Below are 19,910 nucleotides of genomic sequence, written 5' to 3'. Positions count from 1 at the left end.
GTTTGCCGTCTTTAATCTGTACTTGGGCAAATACTATATAACCAAAGTTTCCTGTAGTTGATTTCTGGGCTTGTTTCAACATGTTGATGTTTACCCGTGTAGCCTTGTGCAGTCCCAGAAAACACCTTAGGATCCCTCCTGCCCTTTAACATAATCAGTTCCATCTGCTACACAAGTAGCATCACTAGTGGGATAGAGCAGGGAATCAGAGTACTGTACTGGCTTCTATGTTATGGTGTATATGTCTCAAAGAAACCCATGTCAAACAGAGACTGCCAGTTCTTTAGAAGATAATATTAGACTTTCCCATAATATTTCCCATAATATCAGACTTTCCCATTCAGAAAGGATTTGGATTGGAGTACAGTGGTACCTTGGGTTAAGTACTTAATTCGTTCCGGAGGTTGTTCTTAACCTGAAACTGTTCTTAGCCTGAAGCACCACTTTAGCTAATGGGGCCTCCTGCTGCCGCCGCACCGCTGGAGCCCGATTTCTGTTCTTATCCTGATGCAAAGTTCTTAACCTGAAGCACTATTTCTGGGTTAGCTGAGTCTGTAACCTGAAGCGTATGTAACCTGAGGTACCACTGTAGCTGGATCTGTAGTTGGATTGGAGTTCATACACACCGTACAAAGAATGCTGGGAGCTGTAGTTTATCCCCTGACCGAGCTACAATTCCTAGCTCTCTTAACAAGCTACAGTTCCCAGTCATGTGCCTCCAGTGCGCTTTAAATGTATGATGTGTACACAGCCAAGACGTTAAATGTTCTTGTCTTTTAATATTATAACAAGCTGCAGTATTTGTTTGGGTTGCTCGTTAGTTTTAAACTCTTTCATACTGTCCTGTCCTGTGAACACACAGAATCAGACACAGACACAGACACACAGAATGTTTTGATCCATTTCGGAGCATTTGCCTTTTCTGTGGACTTTCTTGTGGTTCTCACCTCCTCAGAAGTGTGGATCCTGCCTGGGGATGTGCAAAAAGTAATTCCTGCTCAGTGGTGTGTTCTCACCAGGCCACCTCCATCAGAGCATCCTTTGCTGTGTGAACCCATATGTGACCCCAGAGACACTGCTTCATTCTTACTGTAAAAATATTTTCCGGAAAGCTTCAAATGGAAATTGATCTCCCTCCTTTCTCATGTTGCAAACCTGGCTTTTAAAAATCAGACTATCCCTACACGGGCTTTACAAGAAGCAAGAACTTCATTTCCTAGTGTGCAGCTTGATGATTCTACAGTATTGTGACATTTCATTGAGTCAGTAATTATGGAAATTACTCCTAATGAAGTGTAAAAACAAGCTGACAATTGCTATGGGGATGGAGGAAAATAACCTCCAATCTTTGATTTGTTGAACAAAGCAGCAGAGAGTGACCTTTGAAGGAAAAGGCAGGGCTGATTTGAGTTTCCCCTGTAACTTTTCCAACCTGTGTTATGAGTAAGTTAATTGACCTATGAATTCCCTGCTCTTTAGGTACATTCAAGCTACTTTACTGTTTGTTTCTCTGTGCTAAATGGATCCTCCAGGGTCATAAAAGGATGCAAGCTCTGGCCATTAACTACCTAAGGATAGTGGCTTAGGAGCAGGAGTGTGGAATCTTTTGGGCTCTGGGGGCCATATCTTTATCTGGCCCCCATCCCATGCATGGGGTTCCCAAGTGCCTGATAGCCTGCTGACTGTCAGGGTCTTGGGGACCACAGTGCAAAGGGCATTGCCCAGTCTTTCATAACCTGACATTTTGCAGGACCTCAGCTACCATCATCCCTGACCATTGGCCATGCTATCTTGGGATGATGGGAATTGGAGTCCAAAACTCTGGGAGGGCACAAGGTTAGAGGAAATCTGTACTACATATTCATAGTGTTTGAATAAAATGTACTAGGACAAACCACCCTTTCATATTTTTGGGCAAATGGGCTGTTCTAGCTGTTCTTAGGCAAGTGGTATAAATAATGGACTGGATCCAGAACAAATTAGTCACACTTGTATCCCATTAAGACCAACATGAAATGACTAACAGAAGCCCTTGAAATCAAAGGAACATCCTTGTGACTACTTGTCCTGGATCCAACCCAATATTCTTGTGATGCAAAAAGCATAGTTTGCTTCTCAGTGACTACAGTATTAGCACCAGACATGAAGAGCTACACATTTGGGAAACCTGGGCACAATCCAAATTGAGTTTAACCCCTTTTCTCACTTTTAAGCCTACTTACAGCCTTGCCTCTTCTTATCTATTTTCTCTGTTTTCACTCTAACCTTAAAAACCAATCTCCTACTAGACTTCCACTGCTGTATACTATTAGTGGATGTCAGAGGTGAGGGGCTGATGGGGTTGGTTGGTGCTGTGGAACTGGCCTCATGACAGCAACATCTGTGCCTCTTAACAGGATGGTCTGGAGTGGGTGGGGCAGAGAGCGGGCACATTGGCATAGCCAACCTACTGCCCCACCAGCAGCTCATGCTTGTCTTCACACTCCTTCATGGGCATACATGGAACTGCCTCCATCTGACCTTCTCTTAAGGAACGTTTAAACATTCAATTTCCCCCCTTGTGAGTTCTTCTTTATATTCATTGTTGATTAACTTGATACTATTACCATTTGTGTGATGATTATGGTCCTGGTTTTTAACTTTTCCATTTCTGTAAGCTGAAGCCACAAAAGGTGTCTGCTATCTGCCCCTGCCTTGGTCATTTGATTGCCCTTTTTACCCATTGCTGTCTTTTTTATTTGTATATATTTTATTTGTATATATATCTTGCTTGTTTTATGTTGCTATGGCCGTTGGGTAATGTGAATAAAGTTTATCTATCTATCTATCTATCTATCTATCTATCTATCTATCTGCCCCTGCTTCCCTGTTCTGGTCAGGGGGCCTTTCAGAATCACATGGGATTTGATGCCAGGAGGCTTCAGACAAGGGCAGCATTGGTAGAAATCAGTGCTTCTATCTGGGGACCCCAAGCTTCACACTTTGCCCTTGCATACCTAGTAACAATCTTTTCCTTTTCCACTTTCATTTTACCTTTTTTTAAGAGTGTGAGCTTATGAGCAGGGATGAATTCATTTCATTCCCACACAGCGTTTAATATATTTTAGGCACTTCAATAAACCATGGCAATGAATCCAGGTAAAGTAATACCATTTAAATTCCCAATGATTTCTGGAGCAGAGTCTTAAACATGCCAGTGGGACCTAACATGTCCTTAACATTGGCTGAATGGCGTCCCAAGGTCCTCCCCATCTTAACCGTGCATCTCTATAACAATTAGTGCCTGGACAGCAGAACACTGGTAACTTGGTAAGTAACTTTCATGGTTACCATGACATCTGGCATTACAGATCTCTCCAAAGCAAAGCAGGGACATTCTTCTAATAAATTTTAGCATGCAGCAGAAACACAAGGTGTTGATTCTATAATATTTCAGCAGCAAGAAAATATTTCCAAACACAGGTTTCGTTTTCTCTCTCTACTTTTTTTTACATTTGATCACGTGCCATTGCACATTTGTAAAGACATATACTTTACAAAATATTACAATATTGAACCTGTACAGACAAAACTGGTTTGAACTGAGTGGAGGAAAAAATGTCCTTGCAATGTAATGTACATTCCATTTTTTGTACAATCTTCACAGTTCCTTCTAATGTAGTGTTCCTTGGACACTGAGCACTGTTATGGGACCTTTTCCGTCAACCTCCATGTTCTGTTCAGGAGTGAACCAAAGATGAAGCTGGGCTGAAACGAAGGACTCTTTCTTGATTTTGTACAGTCCTGTGATTGATTCTCTATGCTTGGCCTTCTTGCCAGGTCTTGAGGTCGTGAGGATCCAGAAAGCCTATTGATTGGCTCTCCAGGGAGCTAGGTTGCAATAACAGTAGAAAGGTGAAATGATTGTTAAGCAAAAGGATACCAGATGAATCCCCCCCCCATCTAAAAACCCCTGCATTGAACTCTGGAGACAAGCTACCTCCATCAACCAGAAATTGTATAGACCAGGTGGAACAATAGCATCTGCAGGCAAGGCAGCATGACTCAATATTCAGCTTCCATTTCACCAGTCCCCTCATTTTGAGAAGGTTCCTCCTTTGAGGTCAACTATGACTGCGTTTCATTTCCTTAGCAATTGTCCACTTACATGTCACATGTTATACAATCTCAAAATCACCCCGAACATTTGGGTAATCATTTATCTCCGGTATGAAAACTCTTGGAAGAAGGTTTCTGTGACATTAAATTATGAGGTATGGAATTGAGGTAAATTATTCATTTTCTTGCATCATCCTCGCTTAGATGGGGCTATGAAGTTACCGACAGATAAATCCTAGATTTTTTCAGCAAGGGTCATAGCTTAATAATAATAATAATAATAATAATAATAATAATAATTTATTATTTATAGCCCACCCATCTGGCCACTCTTAGCTGTCATACAACACATTATTTGCATACAGAACATTGCCTCTTCAATTTACAATAACTCCAAGAAAGTCCTGGAGAGCTACTGCCAGCCAATGTAATTCAAAGGTGGGAAAACCCAGGAGTTAATGTGCCCCTAGAGCCATCTCTGCTTGGCCTTCAGGACTCACTAGGCCATGAAAGCTCCCCTAGCCACACATCCCTTTTAGGCCATGCCCCTCAGCAGCCCTGCCCTGCCCCCTCCTTTGGCAGGTGCCTTCTGCGCCAACTTTTAAACACCTGCTTAATGCTCTTCTGTTCCACTGGGCCTATGCAGGCAATTAAGAGTGCACCCCCCACTTAATGTATATAATGGGTAAGATTAAGTAATATAGCATACCCTCCAACATTTCTCTGATGAAAATAGGGATGTCCCATTCCATAATGATGATTGTACTATTTATGCCCCATGCATCTTACTGGGTTGCACCAGCCATTCTGGGCAGATTCCAACATATATAAATAGCATAATAAAACATTAAACATTAAAAAAAACTTTGCCTATACAGGATTGCCTTCAGATGGCTCAGGGGTCAGACAACTCCACACCCTCCAACATTCCTCCAATGAAAATAGGGACACCCTAAGGGAAAGTGGGGCATTTCGGGATCAAATCAGAAACCGGGACGGCTTCTCTAAATCAGGGATATCTCTGGAAAATAGGGACCCTTGGAGGGTTTGCTATAGCAGCTTTCTATTGTAAGAAAAAAACACCATGGAAGGGTGGGTGGGAAGTCAATGGATATGAGTGTTGTTTAAAAGAATTTCTGAAAACTTAATGAAAAGGTTCACTTTTAATGGTTTTATTGTTTGGATTTATGTTTTTATAGTGTTGTAAAACCGTTGCTTGGTCCCTGCTCCTGCCAACCTAGCAGTTCGAAAGCACGTCAAAGTACAAGTAGATAAATAGGTACTGCTCTGGTGGGAAGGTAAACGGCGTTTCCATGCACTGCTCTAGTTCACCAGAAGTGGCTTAGTCATGCTGGCCACATGACCCAGAAGCTGTGTTCCCTCGGCCAGTAAAGCGAGATGAGCGCCGCAACCCCAGAGTCGTCCATGACTGGACCTAATGGTCAGGGGTCCCTTTACCTTTAAACCACTGTGATATATCCTTATGACATCTTTCTGCAGGGCCTGCAAGACAGAGCTGTTCCACCAGGCCTTTGGCCAGGGCACAGCCTGACCCCCTCCTTTGGCAATCCTCACAGAACTCTAGCTCAATGGTTGCCATTAATTTGATTTGAACTGATTTTATCATGAAATGATTTTAGAATGTTGTATTATTTTACTGTTGTTAGCCGCTCTGAGCCCGGCTTTGGCTGGGGAGGGCGGGATATAAATAAAATTATTATTATTATTATTATACAGTGGCGTATAATTATATAAATAAATAAATAAATAAATAATGCTTTTGCCCAGCTGGAATGTGTCCCTGAACTGTGATAAGTTATCTTGCTTGTCTGGTTAGAGTGATATGCATATGTAAATGTGCACGTAAATGTGCCTCTGACTTCTGTATGAAATGAAGCTCAGTCCGTCCTTCCACCCTTTCTCCCTTCCGATGTAGCAAATGGGACTGATGTAGGATATCATTATTCTAGTTGTGCTTTTTGTTTGAAATTACATCGTACAGTTGCTGGACTTGTTACGCTGTTCCCCGCTCTGTCAAGAGGAATGGTGGCATACAAATAAAATTAAACAGCATTGGCATCAACGTCATTATCTGAAGTAGGGAGTAGGTGATGAGGTAGGAACCTGCTAGCCCTATACAGAAGCCCTTCTCTTGAAAGGTTAGCTGTCTCCCAGCTACATAGTGAAGTCTAGATCCATCCAACAATGCTAGGTGGAAGATTAGCAAAATCTGCTTCTCGAATAATTTCAACCATATTTTTTTTTAAAAAAGTTCTTGTCCATCAAATTGAATAGTAAAACTGAACCAAATGCTGGTAGAGGTTTTGTGCCATTGTAAATGGTAGCGTTTACAAGTCAGCAAGTTAGAGAAGAGCCACCTGTTGCCTTAATTGCCAATAAAATTTCTGCACATCACATGGATTGGAACCAGATGCACTGGATTGGAACCAGAACAAGGTAGTTGCACTTTTAGTTCTCACTGAAATCAATGGGACTTAAGTTAGCTATGACTAACTTCTCACATGGATTTCAGTGGAATCCAATTTGCTTTGGATTCAGCCCGTTTTCTTTTTAAAAAACCCCAAACATTCCATTTTACAATATGGCACCGTGCCATAGACTGATGTAAACAGGTATCATGTCAGTATTGTATTTTCCAAAGCACAGAGACAAGTTGAGCTCAAGAAGGCTTATGATGACAACATATTTATGCACACACACATGCAATCAGTGCTCGGGATCTGTAGCTTAGTTGCCTTCCAGAAGTTTGGATGTTTAGTTCTAAGGCAGGCATGGCCAAACTTGGCTCTCCAGATGTTTTGGGACTACAATTCCCATCATCCCAGACCACTGGTCCTGTTAGCTAGGGATGATGGGAGTTGTAGTCCCAAAACATCTGGAGGGCCAAGTTTGGCCATGCCTGTTCTAAGCATTGTCCTATGAGCAATACTCCTTTCTCCCACATCCACCTAAGACTTTAGGAGTACTCGTCCACCGATGTATATGGGGAGTTGATGTAACTTGATGCTGTTGACATGGCTTTGGAGCTCCTGTGTGAGCAACCATTGAAGCTGGGTTCCTGTGAAGGAGCTCTTTTCTTGCGGCTAGACTTGTTGGTTTCTCCATCGCTGGGGTCAAATACTACCGACATGCTGGATTCCATTCTTGAAACTGTGTACAGACTACTTTGCCTGGTAGGGTGGAACCTGGTTGTCTTGAGTTCCAGTTCATCGTAACTAGATACTTCGATGAAAGGACACCACTGGAAAGCTCTCTTGAAACCAGCTCTGAACCTGAAAACAAAGAAACCCAATCACTCGCAATGTATTTGTACCACAGGAGATATCAAACAGCATAATGTTGCAAGCTTAGGCACCTAAAATGGTGGGGAGAGGTGGCGGTGTTTCAACATGTAGTACAGTTACTATGGCAGAAAATGTAATCAGGCTTGTGGGACGAAGGGGGAATGGAGAAAGGGGAACAAGCAGCACAAAGGGACATATCAGGGAACAAGGAAGTGTTTAACTGAGAAGGCACTCTGCACATGGATGTGTGCACATTCATCAATGGGAGTTAAACATCTAGGGACCTGTTAGCATGTTTGAGAAATGAACAGGACATGTGGAGGACATCTGGGGTGTACTTGTGCAAGACATCTAGAGTGCCAGACGTAAACACTAAGGGAAAAGAGGCAAATTAGGTGAACCAATTAGATACTGAAGTGTCTATCATTAGCTTTTAAGGAACCCCAGTGTCTTAAGAACCGTATAAATATGAGGTACCTGTGATCTCTTTGACTTGGTCTCCTGGCCTTGTGCTGGACAGGAGAGCATGGGATCCCTGGCTGGCAGGGGAAAAGTCTTCAAGAAACAATTCTGTGAAGCTAACCAATTGAGTTTCTTAGCTTTAAGCTTTTAACTTGATTATTCAATTGCCTGTTTCCTGGTATAAACTTGCAATAAGCTTTAATAAATTCAGTTTGTTTTGGATGCATGCCAGGGCTCCAGGTGTCTGTCTGCCTAGTTATGTGACCTGGTCCCTGTGATCATAATCTGAGACCCTTCTTCTTGTGCCTCCTCCACAGGAGGTCTAGAAAGTGGCAAAACAAGGACAGGCCTTTTATGTGGTGGCTCTCCACTTGTGGAATGCTCATCCACGGAAAACTCGCCTGGTGTCTTCATTACATATCTTTAAGTGCAAGGCAAAAACATTCTTTTTCTTCCAGGCCTTTGGCTAATTAAACAATCTATAGCCTTTTAAATGGAGGTATTGTTTTTGTTTGCTATTATGGTATGAATTTTGCTGTTTTTATATTGTAAACCACCCTGTGATTTTTGCATGAAGTCCAGCTACAATCAGGTTAGCTTCTCCCCTGCAATAAAGGCTTAGGTTAGTTATCTGGATTTGTAAAGAAGTGCTGATAAAAACCAAAGGACTGTGTATGTTTGATTCTATGTTTACAGATGTAGGCAATAACAGACGCTCTGGACAGGGACAGATGCATTGTTTTCTGTATTAATAATGCCGTTCATATGTTTTGAGACTGAAACAAGGTGAGAAATGTAGTTTAGCTACCTGACATTCAGAAAGACATCTTAAGGCAGCCCTGTTCAGGGAAGTTTTAAATGTGTGATATTTTAGTGTATTTTTGGTTTCTGTGGAAGCCGCCCAGAGTTGCTGGGGAAACCCAGCCAGATGGGCGGGGTACAAATAATAAATTATTATTATTATTATTATTATTATTATTATTATTATTATTATTTAGCTAGAGTGTTCCTATAGCCACCAGAGGCAAAATGCTTTGTTTGAGTTAAAGCAGGTGAATCAAAGTCAGATGAGAATTAAAAAGCAGACCAGTGCCTAACAGATGAATCGAAAAGCGTAGTTCACATTTCAGCCTGAAGGGAGCAGAAAGTAAACGATGTTTTCTGCTACTTCATTTTGCGTTCCAAGTCCAACATCTACACATCTTGCAATCCATTGCATCTTGCATAATATGGCATGGGTGAGGGAAGCCATGTTAGTCTGCTACAGTAAACACGAGGCAGAGTCTTGTAGCACCATATTGATGAACAGATTATTGTGGCATATGCTTGTAAATCTGTTAGTCTTGAAGGTGTAATCAGGCTCAGTCATGAAGGGTTGCTAATTAAAAAAATAATTCAATCAGTTCCTGGTTGGCATTTATCAGTATCACTAAAGCAAAATGTGCTCCCATGCCATTAAAAACTCATCTATGATGTATAAATTATTATTAGAATGGCATTTGAAGGATGAAGAGGTTAATTCAGTTATGATTCAATGGGCCAAAGATTTTGGACATAACATTCAATTTGATGATTGGATAAAATTATGGAAGGAAGGGATGAGATTTACAGCATGCACCACAATTAAAGAAAATGTTAGGAAAATGATATATCGATGGTATATAACACCAGTCAAATTAAGTAAGATGTATAAAGTGAGTAATAAATGTTGGAAATGTAAGGAGAAAGAAGGGACATTTTATCATATGTGGTGGGAATGTAAAAAAATGAAGTGCTTCTGGGAAATGATATATAATGAGATAAAGAAAATATTGAAATATACATTTCTTAAAAAAACCAGAAGCATTCCTATTAGGAATTTTAGGTGGTGAGATAAAAAGGAAGGATCAGAAAGTATTTTTGTATGCAGTAACAGCAGCTAGAACTCTGGTGGCCCAGAAATGGAAACAAGAAGAAATGCCCACGACTGAAGAATGGAGAACGAAATTACTGGATTATGCAGAACTGGACAGATTAACAGGGAGGATTCGCAACCGACGGGACCAAAGATTCACTGAGGACTGGAATAAATTTACAGAATATATTGAAATATTGGTGATAATGATATAACGTTTGTAAGTTTCCAAGAAGCTCTGTAAGAAGGTTTGGTAGAAATATTGTTTAAATAATATGGTAAAATAAGATATACATAGTGCAATATAAATGAAGAAATGTGAAGATATGTAATAACTACGGAAAATTATCAGACATGTTGATGGAAGTCTAAAAGAAAAAAAGATGTGTGATGAATTCTTAATCTTTAATTGTGTTATAAATTTGTTTTTATTAGAAAATTAATAAAAATTATATACAAAAAAGAAAAGAAAAAAAGATGGCAATGCCACTCCATGTCTGAAGATCAGCTATATAGCTGCAAATAAAATGTTTTAAGTGCAATATGCAATGTGACACTAGATGGCAATGGTGAGCCTTATGGAAAATTCAATGTATTTTTAAAAATGCTTTAAGAAAGCATTTTCAGAACAGTTTTCATATGTGTGTAGATTCCACCTGAGTTCAATGAAATAGGCACACAGTTCCTACTCATTATGTAGATAGAAGGGAAGTGGTGATACTGTGAAACAGCATGAATCGGATTCTGTCTAGCAAATTCAAAGCTACTTTATCATTCGGTGGGCTCTAGTGGCATCTCCTCCCTAGAATGTACTGTATCAGGCAGAAAGAAGACTCAAGAAACCAAGGTGGTCATGTGCTCTGTTTTGCAGAGGCCTGCCCTCTGTCTGAAGGAGTCTTCTGCTTGAAATAGAAAGTACCGCAAGATTCAAGGGAAAGTAGGAGGATATCTTGATTTGAAAATGTGAATACAGTGGTACCTCAGGTTAAGTACTTAATTCATTCCAGAGGTCCATACTTAACCTGAAACTGTTCTTAACCTGAAGCACCACTTTAGCTAATGGGGCCTCCTGCTGCTGGCGCGCCGCTAGAGCACGATTTCTGTTCCCATCCTGAAGCAAAGTTCTTAACCTGAAGCACTATTTTTGAGTTAGCGGAGTCTGTAACCTGAAGCGTATGTAACCTGAAGCATATGTAACCTGAGGTACCACTGTAAGCGAAATGAAAATGCCCACAGTCGTCTGACAGGTGTTCAACAGTGGAATTTGCTGCCAAGGAGTGTGGTGGAGTCTCCTTCTTTGGAGGTCTTTAAGCAGAGGCTTGACAACCATATGTCAGGAGTGCTCTGATGGTGTTTCCTGCTTGGCAGGGGGTTGGACTCGATGGCCCTTGTGGTCTCTTCCAACTCTATGATTCTATGATTCTAGGTTATTCCTAAATTACAGCCACAAATGCCTCACGGAATTCTGAGGCAATCTTACCTTTTATTGAGGCAGCAGTAGATGATCGGGTTGTACATGGTGGAGCTCATAGCAAGCCAGAAGGTGGCTAAGTAGACTTGCTGAATGTATTTCCAGCGGCCCAAGTTCTCATAGATGCCAGTAGCTATAAAATAAATGTGGTATGGCAACCAGCAGACTGCAAATGTCAGGACGACAACAATCATCATTTTAACCACCTGCAGGAAAGGAGAGGAGTTTTGGAAAAATGTGTGGACATGACTGTCTTTTAATCAATAAATTTTATTTTTTGAATAGAACTAAAATACAGGGAACACACACGCACACACACACACACACACACACACACACCATAAAGAACACTGAAACAAATAAAGAAACTCACTAATAATAATAATAATCCTGCCCATCTGACTGGGTTGCCCATAGTATATCATGTTTGTGGGATAACAAGCACACAAATGATAGCATATATGTCTTATTATATGACACGTGCATCATATTCAGAGATAGATATATAGGTAGAGAGGTAGGCACCTGTACTAAATTGGAATTTGACCAGAAGCTTCCGTGTAGGAAATAGGCAGAAACCACGATGTAATAATCTGTTTGACATAATAGCTCCTGAACATCTTTTATTCTATGCAACACCAGATTATTAATGTTGCCCATTTGCAGCTGTTAGAACTTGAGATAAATCTATCAACATTCTGGACATCTGGATGATAATGGGAAGAGGCAAAGCAGAGTATTAAGCAGGGACAAACATGTGCCAATATCCCCCCCCCCCCAGGCAGCACAAAGCATTCCAATAGGGAACCAGGCCAAAGGATAGAGACTAAATTAGTTTTCATCAAGTTACTGTCCCTGCAAGGCTTAATGTGAGCAGCTGTTTTTCTGCAGTGCACTTTCTCCCTGGTGTGGCAAACATTGTTTTTTGAGAAGGGAATTGCCCACACAGAATTTACATCTGAATCTCAAGGCGCTTGATTTAGTGACCTCTATGTTTTAAGAAAAAGCAACTACCTGCATTTGGGCTCACTGAATGGCTAGCTAGATCTCTTTTATGATTCACAGACCACAAACACATAATGAATACCACCTTCCACTTCTCCATTACGTGATCTTTATTGTGCTGTTGTGTGTGGTTTAGTTTTAGTTCTTAGTTTTAAGTGTGTTGTCTAGCCACTTTGGGGGTCAGCAGGTCAAAAAGCCAGCGACTGTATGAACGGATAAAACAAAGGACTTGACACATGAAGCGATGAAGTGGACCCTCTTGAGAATGGTCAGATAAGGAACACTTAACTTCATTCATTTCCCTCTACTTCAAAAGTAATAACCATAACCAGAATATGGAATTCCTGGACCAGAGGTTCTCAGTGGAGCACAAAAAGAACAGAAAGAAAAAGTCTAGGTCAGGGGTCAGCAAACTTTTTCAGCAGGGGCCCCGTCCACCGTCCCTCAGACTTTGTGAGGGGCAAGACTATATATATATTTTTTGGGGGGAGAACAAATTCCTATGCCCCACAAATAACCCAGAGATGCATTTTAAATAAAAACACACGTTCTGCTCATGCAAAAACACCAGGCAGGCCCCACAAATAACCCAGAGATGCATTTTAAATAAAAGGACACATTCTACTCATGTAAAAACACGCTGATTCCCGGACTGTCCGCGGGCTGGATTTAGAAGGTGGTTGGGCCGGATCCGGCCCCTGGGCCTTAGTTTGCCTACCCATGGTCTAGGTTATGCATTAAACAAGAAGGAAAGATTAAATACTCTTTAAATGAGGAGAAACCCACAAGACTCTTTTTTTAAAAGATGGTTGTCAGAAAGGACACTAAAATAAGATGCACTGGGATGACTTCAAGGGCACCCACCTCCCCTGCAAGCTTAGAGAGGTGTAAAGGAAGTGAATGCAGAGATTTAGCAATGGGCATCCTTTTTGCCTTTGGCATACTTATGACTGTAGCTCCATGGTAAGAGGATCTGCCTTGTGGTGGAAGGTTCCAGGCTCAATCCACATCATATCCAGGTAAGACTGGGGTTGTGCTTTATGTGGAACCCCAGAAAGATGCTGCCAGTCAGTGTATACTATAGTGAGCTAAATAGACCAACCTTTTGATTTGGTATAAGGCAGCTTCCTATTTCAGTGCTAATTTTTTTGCTGCCCCAGTTTCTCTCTGTGTATTCTTGTATGATGCCTGAAAGCAAAGAAGTCACAATGCCATGACATACAACATCAAAAGTGGGTTTGTTCATGTCTTGTTGTTCCTGTGAGTCATGTCTTCTGGCAGCTTGTGGATGATGGAAGCCTTCTTATAAGTGTCAACTGAATGCTTTCCCCAGTGTTGTGACCTGCCCATCTTGTGTCACTGCAGACTCAGAGATCTGCTTCTGTTATATGTAGAACTGACAAAACAAAGATACTCCCCGCCCCCACCACTGAAATTGCTAGTGCTAAAAAAGATGATGGGGATAACTTTTACTAAAAAACCAGAGGCATTTCTAGTAAGTATTTTAGATAAAGAGATCGCCAAAAATCTAAGAGAGGTATTCTTGTATGCAACCGCAGCGGCTCGTATACTTGTTGCCAAGGGATGGAAAGATCACGAGGCTCCAAAAATAACAGATTGGCAAATCAAATTACAGGAATTGGTGGAGATGGCTCAACTGACTAGTAAACTCAGAGGAAACTCAAAGCAAAAATTTGCGGAAAAATGGGATGGTTATAGAAGATATGTTCAAAAATACAATAATAGTTTTGACTCCGTGCTAGCATCTGAGTGATAAAGGAACTAAAAGGAGGTGGACAACAATTAAGGATTTATTATGTTTTCAGAATGTATTAGAAAAATTATATAGAAAGGTTTATTGTTTTGTGTACATTCAAATGTAAGATAAAATATATGCAAAGGGACTTGACAGGAAGTCAAAGTTGAAGAAAAGATTTTGGAAGATAAAACGGGGAAAATATTTACTTTCATTATTATCATTTTATGTGTGGGTGTGGGTGTGTGGGTGTCTGCACATTTGTGTGTTGTTGTATGCAATGTTTGGGAGGAAATAAGACAGTAAATAACAAATAACAAACTAAAAAAGAAAGAAAAGGAAATTGGTAGTCCTGGTGATCCAAGAATTAATACTGCATTTACAGTGGTGCCTCGCAAGACGAAATTAATTCGTTCCGCGAATTTTTTCGTCTAGCGAATTTTTCGTCTTCCGAAGCACGAAATCCCATAGGAATGCATTGAAAATCAATTAATGCGTTCCTATGGTCAAAAAAAGTCCAAACAAAGCCAAATTTGGTACAACAAGAGTTTATTAAGTGCTCTTTAAAGTCACACATACTGTAAAGAGCATTTCAAAATTCAAACCCAGAATTTTTTTTTAAAAAACAGCAGAGTTGCCCAATGGTCACAGAAAATCATAAAAATGCAGAAAAAAACACACAAGCTTCCAGATTCTTGCAAACCCCTCCCCAACTGTTCCCCCAGCCACCCAGCACACAGAAATTCAAATCCAGAATTTTTTTTAAAAAACAGCAGAGTGGCCCAATGGTCACAGAAAATCATAAAAATGCAGAAAAAAACACACAAGCTTCCAGATTCTTGCAAACCCCTCCCCAACTGTTCCCCCAGCCACCCAGCACACAGAAATTCAAATCCAGATTTTTTTTTAAAAAACAGCAGAGTGGCCCAATGGTCACAGAAAATCATAAAAATGCAGAAAAAACACACACAAGCTTCCAGATTCTTGCAAACCCCTCCCCAACACCAAGTCCTTGAATTCCAAACACCCCAGCCCATAATCCAAAACCCCCCAAAATAGTTTTAAAAGCTTAACTTACCAAATGGCTGCAAAAGAAGTTTTGGAAAAGCTTCAAAAATCACCAAAGTCTTTAAAAACCTCAAAAAAGGCTACTATGTACACTGCGTTCTATGAGTTGCTCCTCGAAGTCAAGTCACAACTGTATTAACGGTGTTAAGAAAAAGGAAACAAACTTGCAAGACGTTTCCGTCTGGCGAAGCAAGCCCATAGGGAAATTCGTCTTGTGAAGCAGCTCAAAAAACGGAAAACCCTTTCGTCTAGCGAGTTTTCCGTCTTGCGAGGCATTCGTCTTGCGTGGCACCACTGTATTTAGAGTTATCTCCATGTATTCATTAATTTTCACATTCTTTTTGACCATCTAAAGCAGTGTTTCCCAACCTTGGGTCCCCAGCTGTTTTTGGACTACAACTCCCACCATCCCTAGCTAGCAAGACCAGTGGTCAGATTGATGCGAATTGTAGTCCAAAAACAGCTGGAGACCCAAGGCTGGGAAACACTGAAGTAGGGCACCAGCAGTTGAAGGCCACTGGGCCCAATCTGTCCACCCTCTGTGATGCCATCAACACATCAATTTTCAACTGCAGCAGGGAAAGAGAGATACAGATGAGTATTATTTATGTCAAAATAAATTGGCAGTAGGCAATTTTGGGGGTGGGGCAACAGGGAGCTTTGGCTCAGCAACCTCCAAGGTGGCTGGAGGGTCAAAAATAGTTGTTCCCATCAATGAAGACATGAAAAATTAGTTATAGTGGAAAGGTTTGGTTTTGAGGGCTTACTATGTGTCAGCCAACATTCATCCTTAAATATTTATCTGGAAGTGCAGTTGCACGTCTTGAGCAGTAATATTTACATGCTGCTCAGCAACACATGCTCTCCGGGTAGTTTGCAGTAAATAATAATAATAACAACAACAATAACAGCAGCAGAGGTAACAACAACAAATTGTTTAAAGAATTCAAGCACCTCCATGAAATTAGAACAAAACAAAATCAGCAACAGCATGAAACAGTCTAAAACCAGCAACGTCAAACAACATCAGTACAAAGATGAAAATAGTACTTCTAGATTTTAACATTTTAAATGATTCTATGGTTACAAGACGTGGTAAAATAAATAAAAGTGTTGAAAGGACTCCAGTCAGGGGTGGAACCACTGAAAAGAGTTTCTATTGTTTTGATTGCTCCTGCAATTGCAATGATTAATCTATTTCTGCACAAGAAGTTTGAAGACATGCTAAATTATTGCTTCACCACTATGAATTTGGAGGATTTGGAAAACTGCGTTTTAGAATGATAGAATCATAGAACTGTTGAGTTAGAAGGGACCCCAAGAGTCAACTTGTCTAAGTAAGGGAGGAATCTCAACACACAGTCCCCCAACCAATTTGAAACCAGACCAGACCCTGCTTAAGCTTTGCAAATATGCTAGCTGCTTTATTACTGCACTCTGGAAGGAATAAAACTAGTGCTTTTCCTCAGTGCTACTTTAGCCCTATAAATATAGAAAATTGTAGTCCAGCTCTCCTCCTACTGCAATAACTACCACTTACATTTTAACAGTGTGCATTTATTTATTGCATTTTCTCCCAACACAATAACATTTCCTTGTAAAGGGTAGGCAGCATATACTTAAAGAGAAAATATTTTGCTTTTGTTCATGGACGGCTTCTTTCCCTATCATTGAAGTCCATTTCAGATTGAAGCTGCTAAAATGGAATGGGAAACATGTACCTCTCTAGATGTTGTCAAGACTCCCTCGTTCATCATCCCTGACCATGTTGACTGGGTCTGAAGGGACTGGAATCTAACAAAATCTAGAGAGACATAGGCTCCCCATTTCGGCTGCTAGTCATAAAAGAGAAGAAGGAAACATAACCTCAGTACTGAGCACTCATACTTTGCTCTTCCTCTCTGCTTTGGTCACATGTTTTGCATTACTAAACATTATGGAATTGCATTATGAGTTTTCCCATCCTTCCTGCCCCTTGGAGAAAGTGGGGTCTTCCAACACGATGATGTCACACCACCTTTGTTTGTACTACCAGGAGTGCAATTCTATCTATGGGACTTACTTCCAGGTCAGTGGGTATTGGAGAACACCTAAATGCAATTCCTGCAGTAGTTGGTGGATTGTAACTGAAAGGAAATATGATGCAGGTAAAGAAGAATGGAAGGCAAAGATGTCTATGGCAATATCTCCAAGAGCCAACTTTGTGTGGTGACAGCAACATAGAAGAGGTTGGGATGAAAGAAGGAAGAAAGTGCATGGCTATGCAACACTGAGGGTGTTCTATGAGGGTTCTGTTGCTGTCCAATGCACAGGGAATGCAGCAAGGCTGACCAGGACCATGGATAGCTCCAAGTGAGCAACTTGCTCCAACTTTTGTCCAGAGCAGACTGGGAGCCTTTAAGTCACTGTTTCCTGACTATCTCCTCCAGACTCTATCTGCTAATGGAGAACTTCAGAGCTTTAAAGAGCCAACCCCTGTACTGAAGACAGGAATGCTTTGTCTATCCATAGCCTTCTTCTGGTGGGAGGCATCTGGTTCCTCAGGCTTACAGGAAAGTGCCCAATAGGGTCCAGGTTCTCTTCACAGAGGCCCTGGTGGTTTGGGAATTAATTCTGGGGGCGCCTGTTTGACAGCTTTGAGTGCAGTGGTTTCCTGATTTCCAGCAGTCAACTCTGACTCTGTGTCTAGATAGCTGCTGGATACAGGGATCATGACAGTTGCACTGTCCTGGCTGCTCTGCAGGTGGTAATTGCAAAAGTGGGGCATTTCAGGATTGCAACAGGGGAAGGTTGTAACTTCTGGATCCAAAGCCCCTCATTCCCAGATGCCTTCTCACCCTGGGGAAAAAAAAGATATGCAAGCCCTGACACTGCACAACTATTTTCTGAATCAATGATGGAGAAATTTTGAAAAAGAAAAAGAAAATCAAACGAGGATAAAAAATGGAAAAGCCACCCATTTTCATTTTTTAAAAACACTATTAATTATTTTTAATTTGTATAACAAATGTAACCAATAAAAAATAAATTAAAGAGAGGAAAGAACATTACAAAATCTGGACCCTACCCAACTGAACAAATTCAGAAACAAAAATATGAAGATGTTTCTTTGTGAAGAAAACTTTTGAATAAATGCAACGGGTAACAAAAACAACTAGAAGAAAAAGACAAACATTTAACAAATCCATATACTGGAACATATCCTAGGGACTCTCCTTTCATTGTCTGAAATATTTGCATAAGCAATAACATTCTACCAGTCTCCTGCAAACATTTCTCTGCATTTACTTCCTCTAGCTATTCTTAGTGTACGTGTAAGTTTCTCTGATAGGGCTACCTGCCAAATCCTTTTACACAATGCTGTTAAATCAGCTCCATTAAGGTCCTTCCAAAAGCTGGCAATAGTCATATGTGCAGCTACAAAATTAGCCAAGCAGGGATTTATCAAGTCTGTATTATCATCTGTAAATACATTCAGTAACACAGGCTCTGGGGTCTTCCTAATAGATTGTTAGGTGATTTTACCCACGCTGCACCTTGACTTGGACAAGCCTAGCAGGGCTTAGGAAGTGGTGACTCCTCTGCTAAAGACTCCACTCCATCATTACTCCAAAGTGGGGAAGACTTGGATCAGGTGGACTATGTGCCTGTTCAGTTTGCTGTCTAGCTGCTGGTTTTGGGTTCTTTATCTTTAAATTAGACCTGGACAGCTCTTCAAAGAAAAGTCTGCCTTCTGCAGAGTACGACACACAACCACACCAGGTAACAGCCACTACAAACTTTGTTCTAAGCTCAGCTCTGATGCCACTGTCCCATTTTCAACCTTTTATCTGTCTTACGTTCCAAAAATGCTGACTTGTCTATAGTATGGCATCATTAGTGGACTGAAAAACAGTACCCAGTACCACAGGCAAAATTATTATTATATTGTCATAAATCATCCAGTACTTTGCACGGCAAATTGCATTTCTCCACTCCATTTCTTCCGTTCCCAGTGGGTTAGGTTGTTCCTTGCATTGAGCTGGCAGGCATATGGCGTCAATCAATCAATATGATTAAGCACTTGGTGATCAGTCTGGCTGTTTCTCACCAGCTTCTCCCAAGTTCTGCTTTATCCTAAGGAATCAGCAGATAATTTATTTATTTTTATCCAGCAACCTGACGTGTCACTTTGAGAATCTATAAAAGTGTATAAATGAGTGCACTTTTCCATCAATATTTACCCTTCCTGGAAACTGTAGTTTGTTAAAGGTGCCAAGAATTGCGAGGAGCTAAAATTCCTGGAGTGGTTCAACACTCAAGTCCTCTTAACACTCAAGCCAGTGTGGTGTAGTGGATAAGAGCGGTAGACTCGTAATCTGGTGAACCGGGTTCGCGTTTCCGCTCCTCCACATGCAGCTGCTGGGTGACCTTGGGCTAGTCACACTTCTCTGAAGTCTCTCAGCCCCACTCACCTCATAGAGTGTTTGTTGTGGGGGAGGAAGGGAAAGGAGACTGTTAGCCGCTTTGAGACTCCTTTGGGTAGTGATAAAGCAGGATATCAAAACCAAACTACTACTCTTCTTCTTCTTCTTCTTCTTCTTCTTCTTCTTCTTCTTCTTCTTCTTCTTCCCCCCAGAGACGTCTGGGAACTGTAGCCCAGGGAGTCCTCTATAAACTCAGCCCCATTAACAAAGGTGCTTTGGGTGAAGCCACGATCATTTAAAGTGCCATGATATTGTTTAAAATGTTTAGTGCAGATGGGGCCCTAGACTCAACTTGCACCATGGCAGAGGTGAGGAACCTTCTTTTCTATCGACTGTCACATTCCCTTGGAGGTCATTCCCATGGCAAGAAAGGGCAGATCCAGAA

General features: G+C 41.0%; 1 protein-coding gene and 1 long non-coding RNA gene across 2 annotated transcripts in view; one reads left to right on the top strand and one right to left on the bottom strand.

The window, feature by feature from the left end:
- The window catches only part of LOC308485094, an 840,425-nt gene that overhangs the window by 153,248 nt on the left and 667,267 nt on the right, over positions 1-19,910 (top strand). The gene's annotated exons all lie outside the window — the stretch shown is intronic.
- Positions 6,367-19,910, bottom strand: part of TACR3 (tachykinin receptor 3) — a 34,210-nt gene continuing 20,666 nt past the window's right edge. The window contains exons 4-5 of the mRNA XM_081020337.1: positions 11,240-11,436; positions 6,367-7,391 (exon numbers count right to left, since the gene is read on the bottom strand). Coding sequence (XP_080876463.1) covers positions 7,076-7,391; positions 11,240-11,436 — 513 coding nt within the window. The 3' untranslated portion in view covers positions 6,367-7,075. The remainder of the gene's footprint in view (positions 7,392-11,239; positions 11,437-19,910) is intronic.

The sequence above is a fragment of the Podarcis pityusensis genome (assembly GCF_964106645.2).
Source record: "Podarcis pityusensis genome assembly, chromosome: 9".
Lineage (NCBI taxonomy): Eukaryota > Metazoa > Chordata > Lepidosauria > Squamata > Lacertidae > Podarcis > Podarcis pityusensis.
The sequence above is the reverse complement of the archived record's forward strand: the minus strand, read 5'-3'. Positions and strand labels throughout refer to the sequence as shown.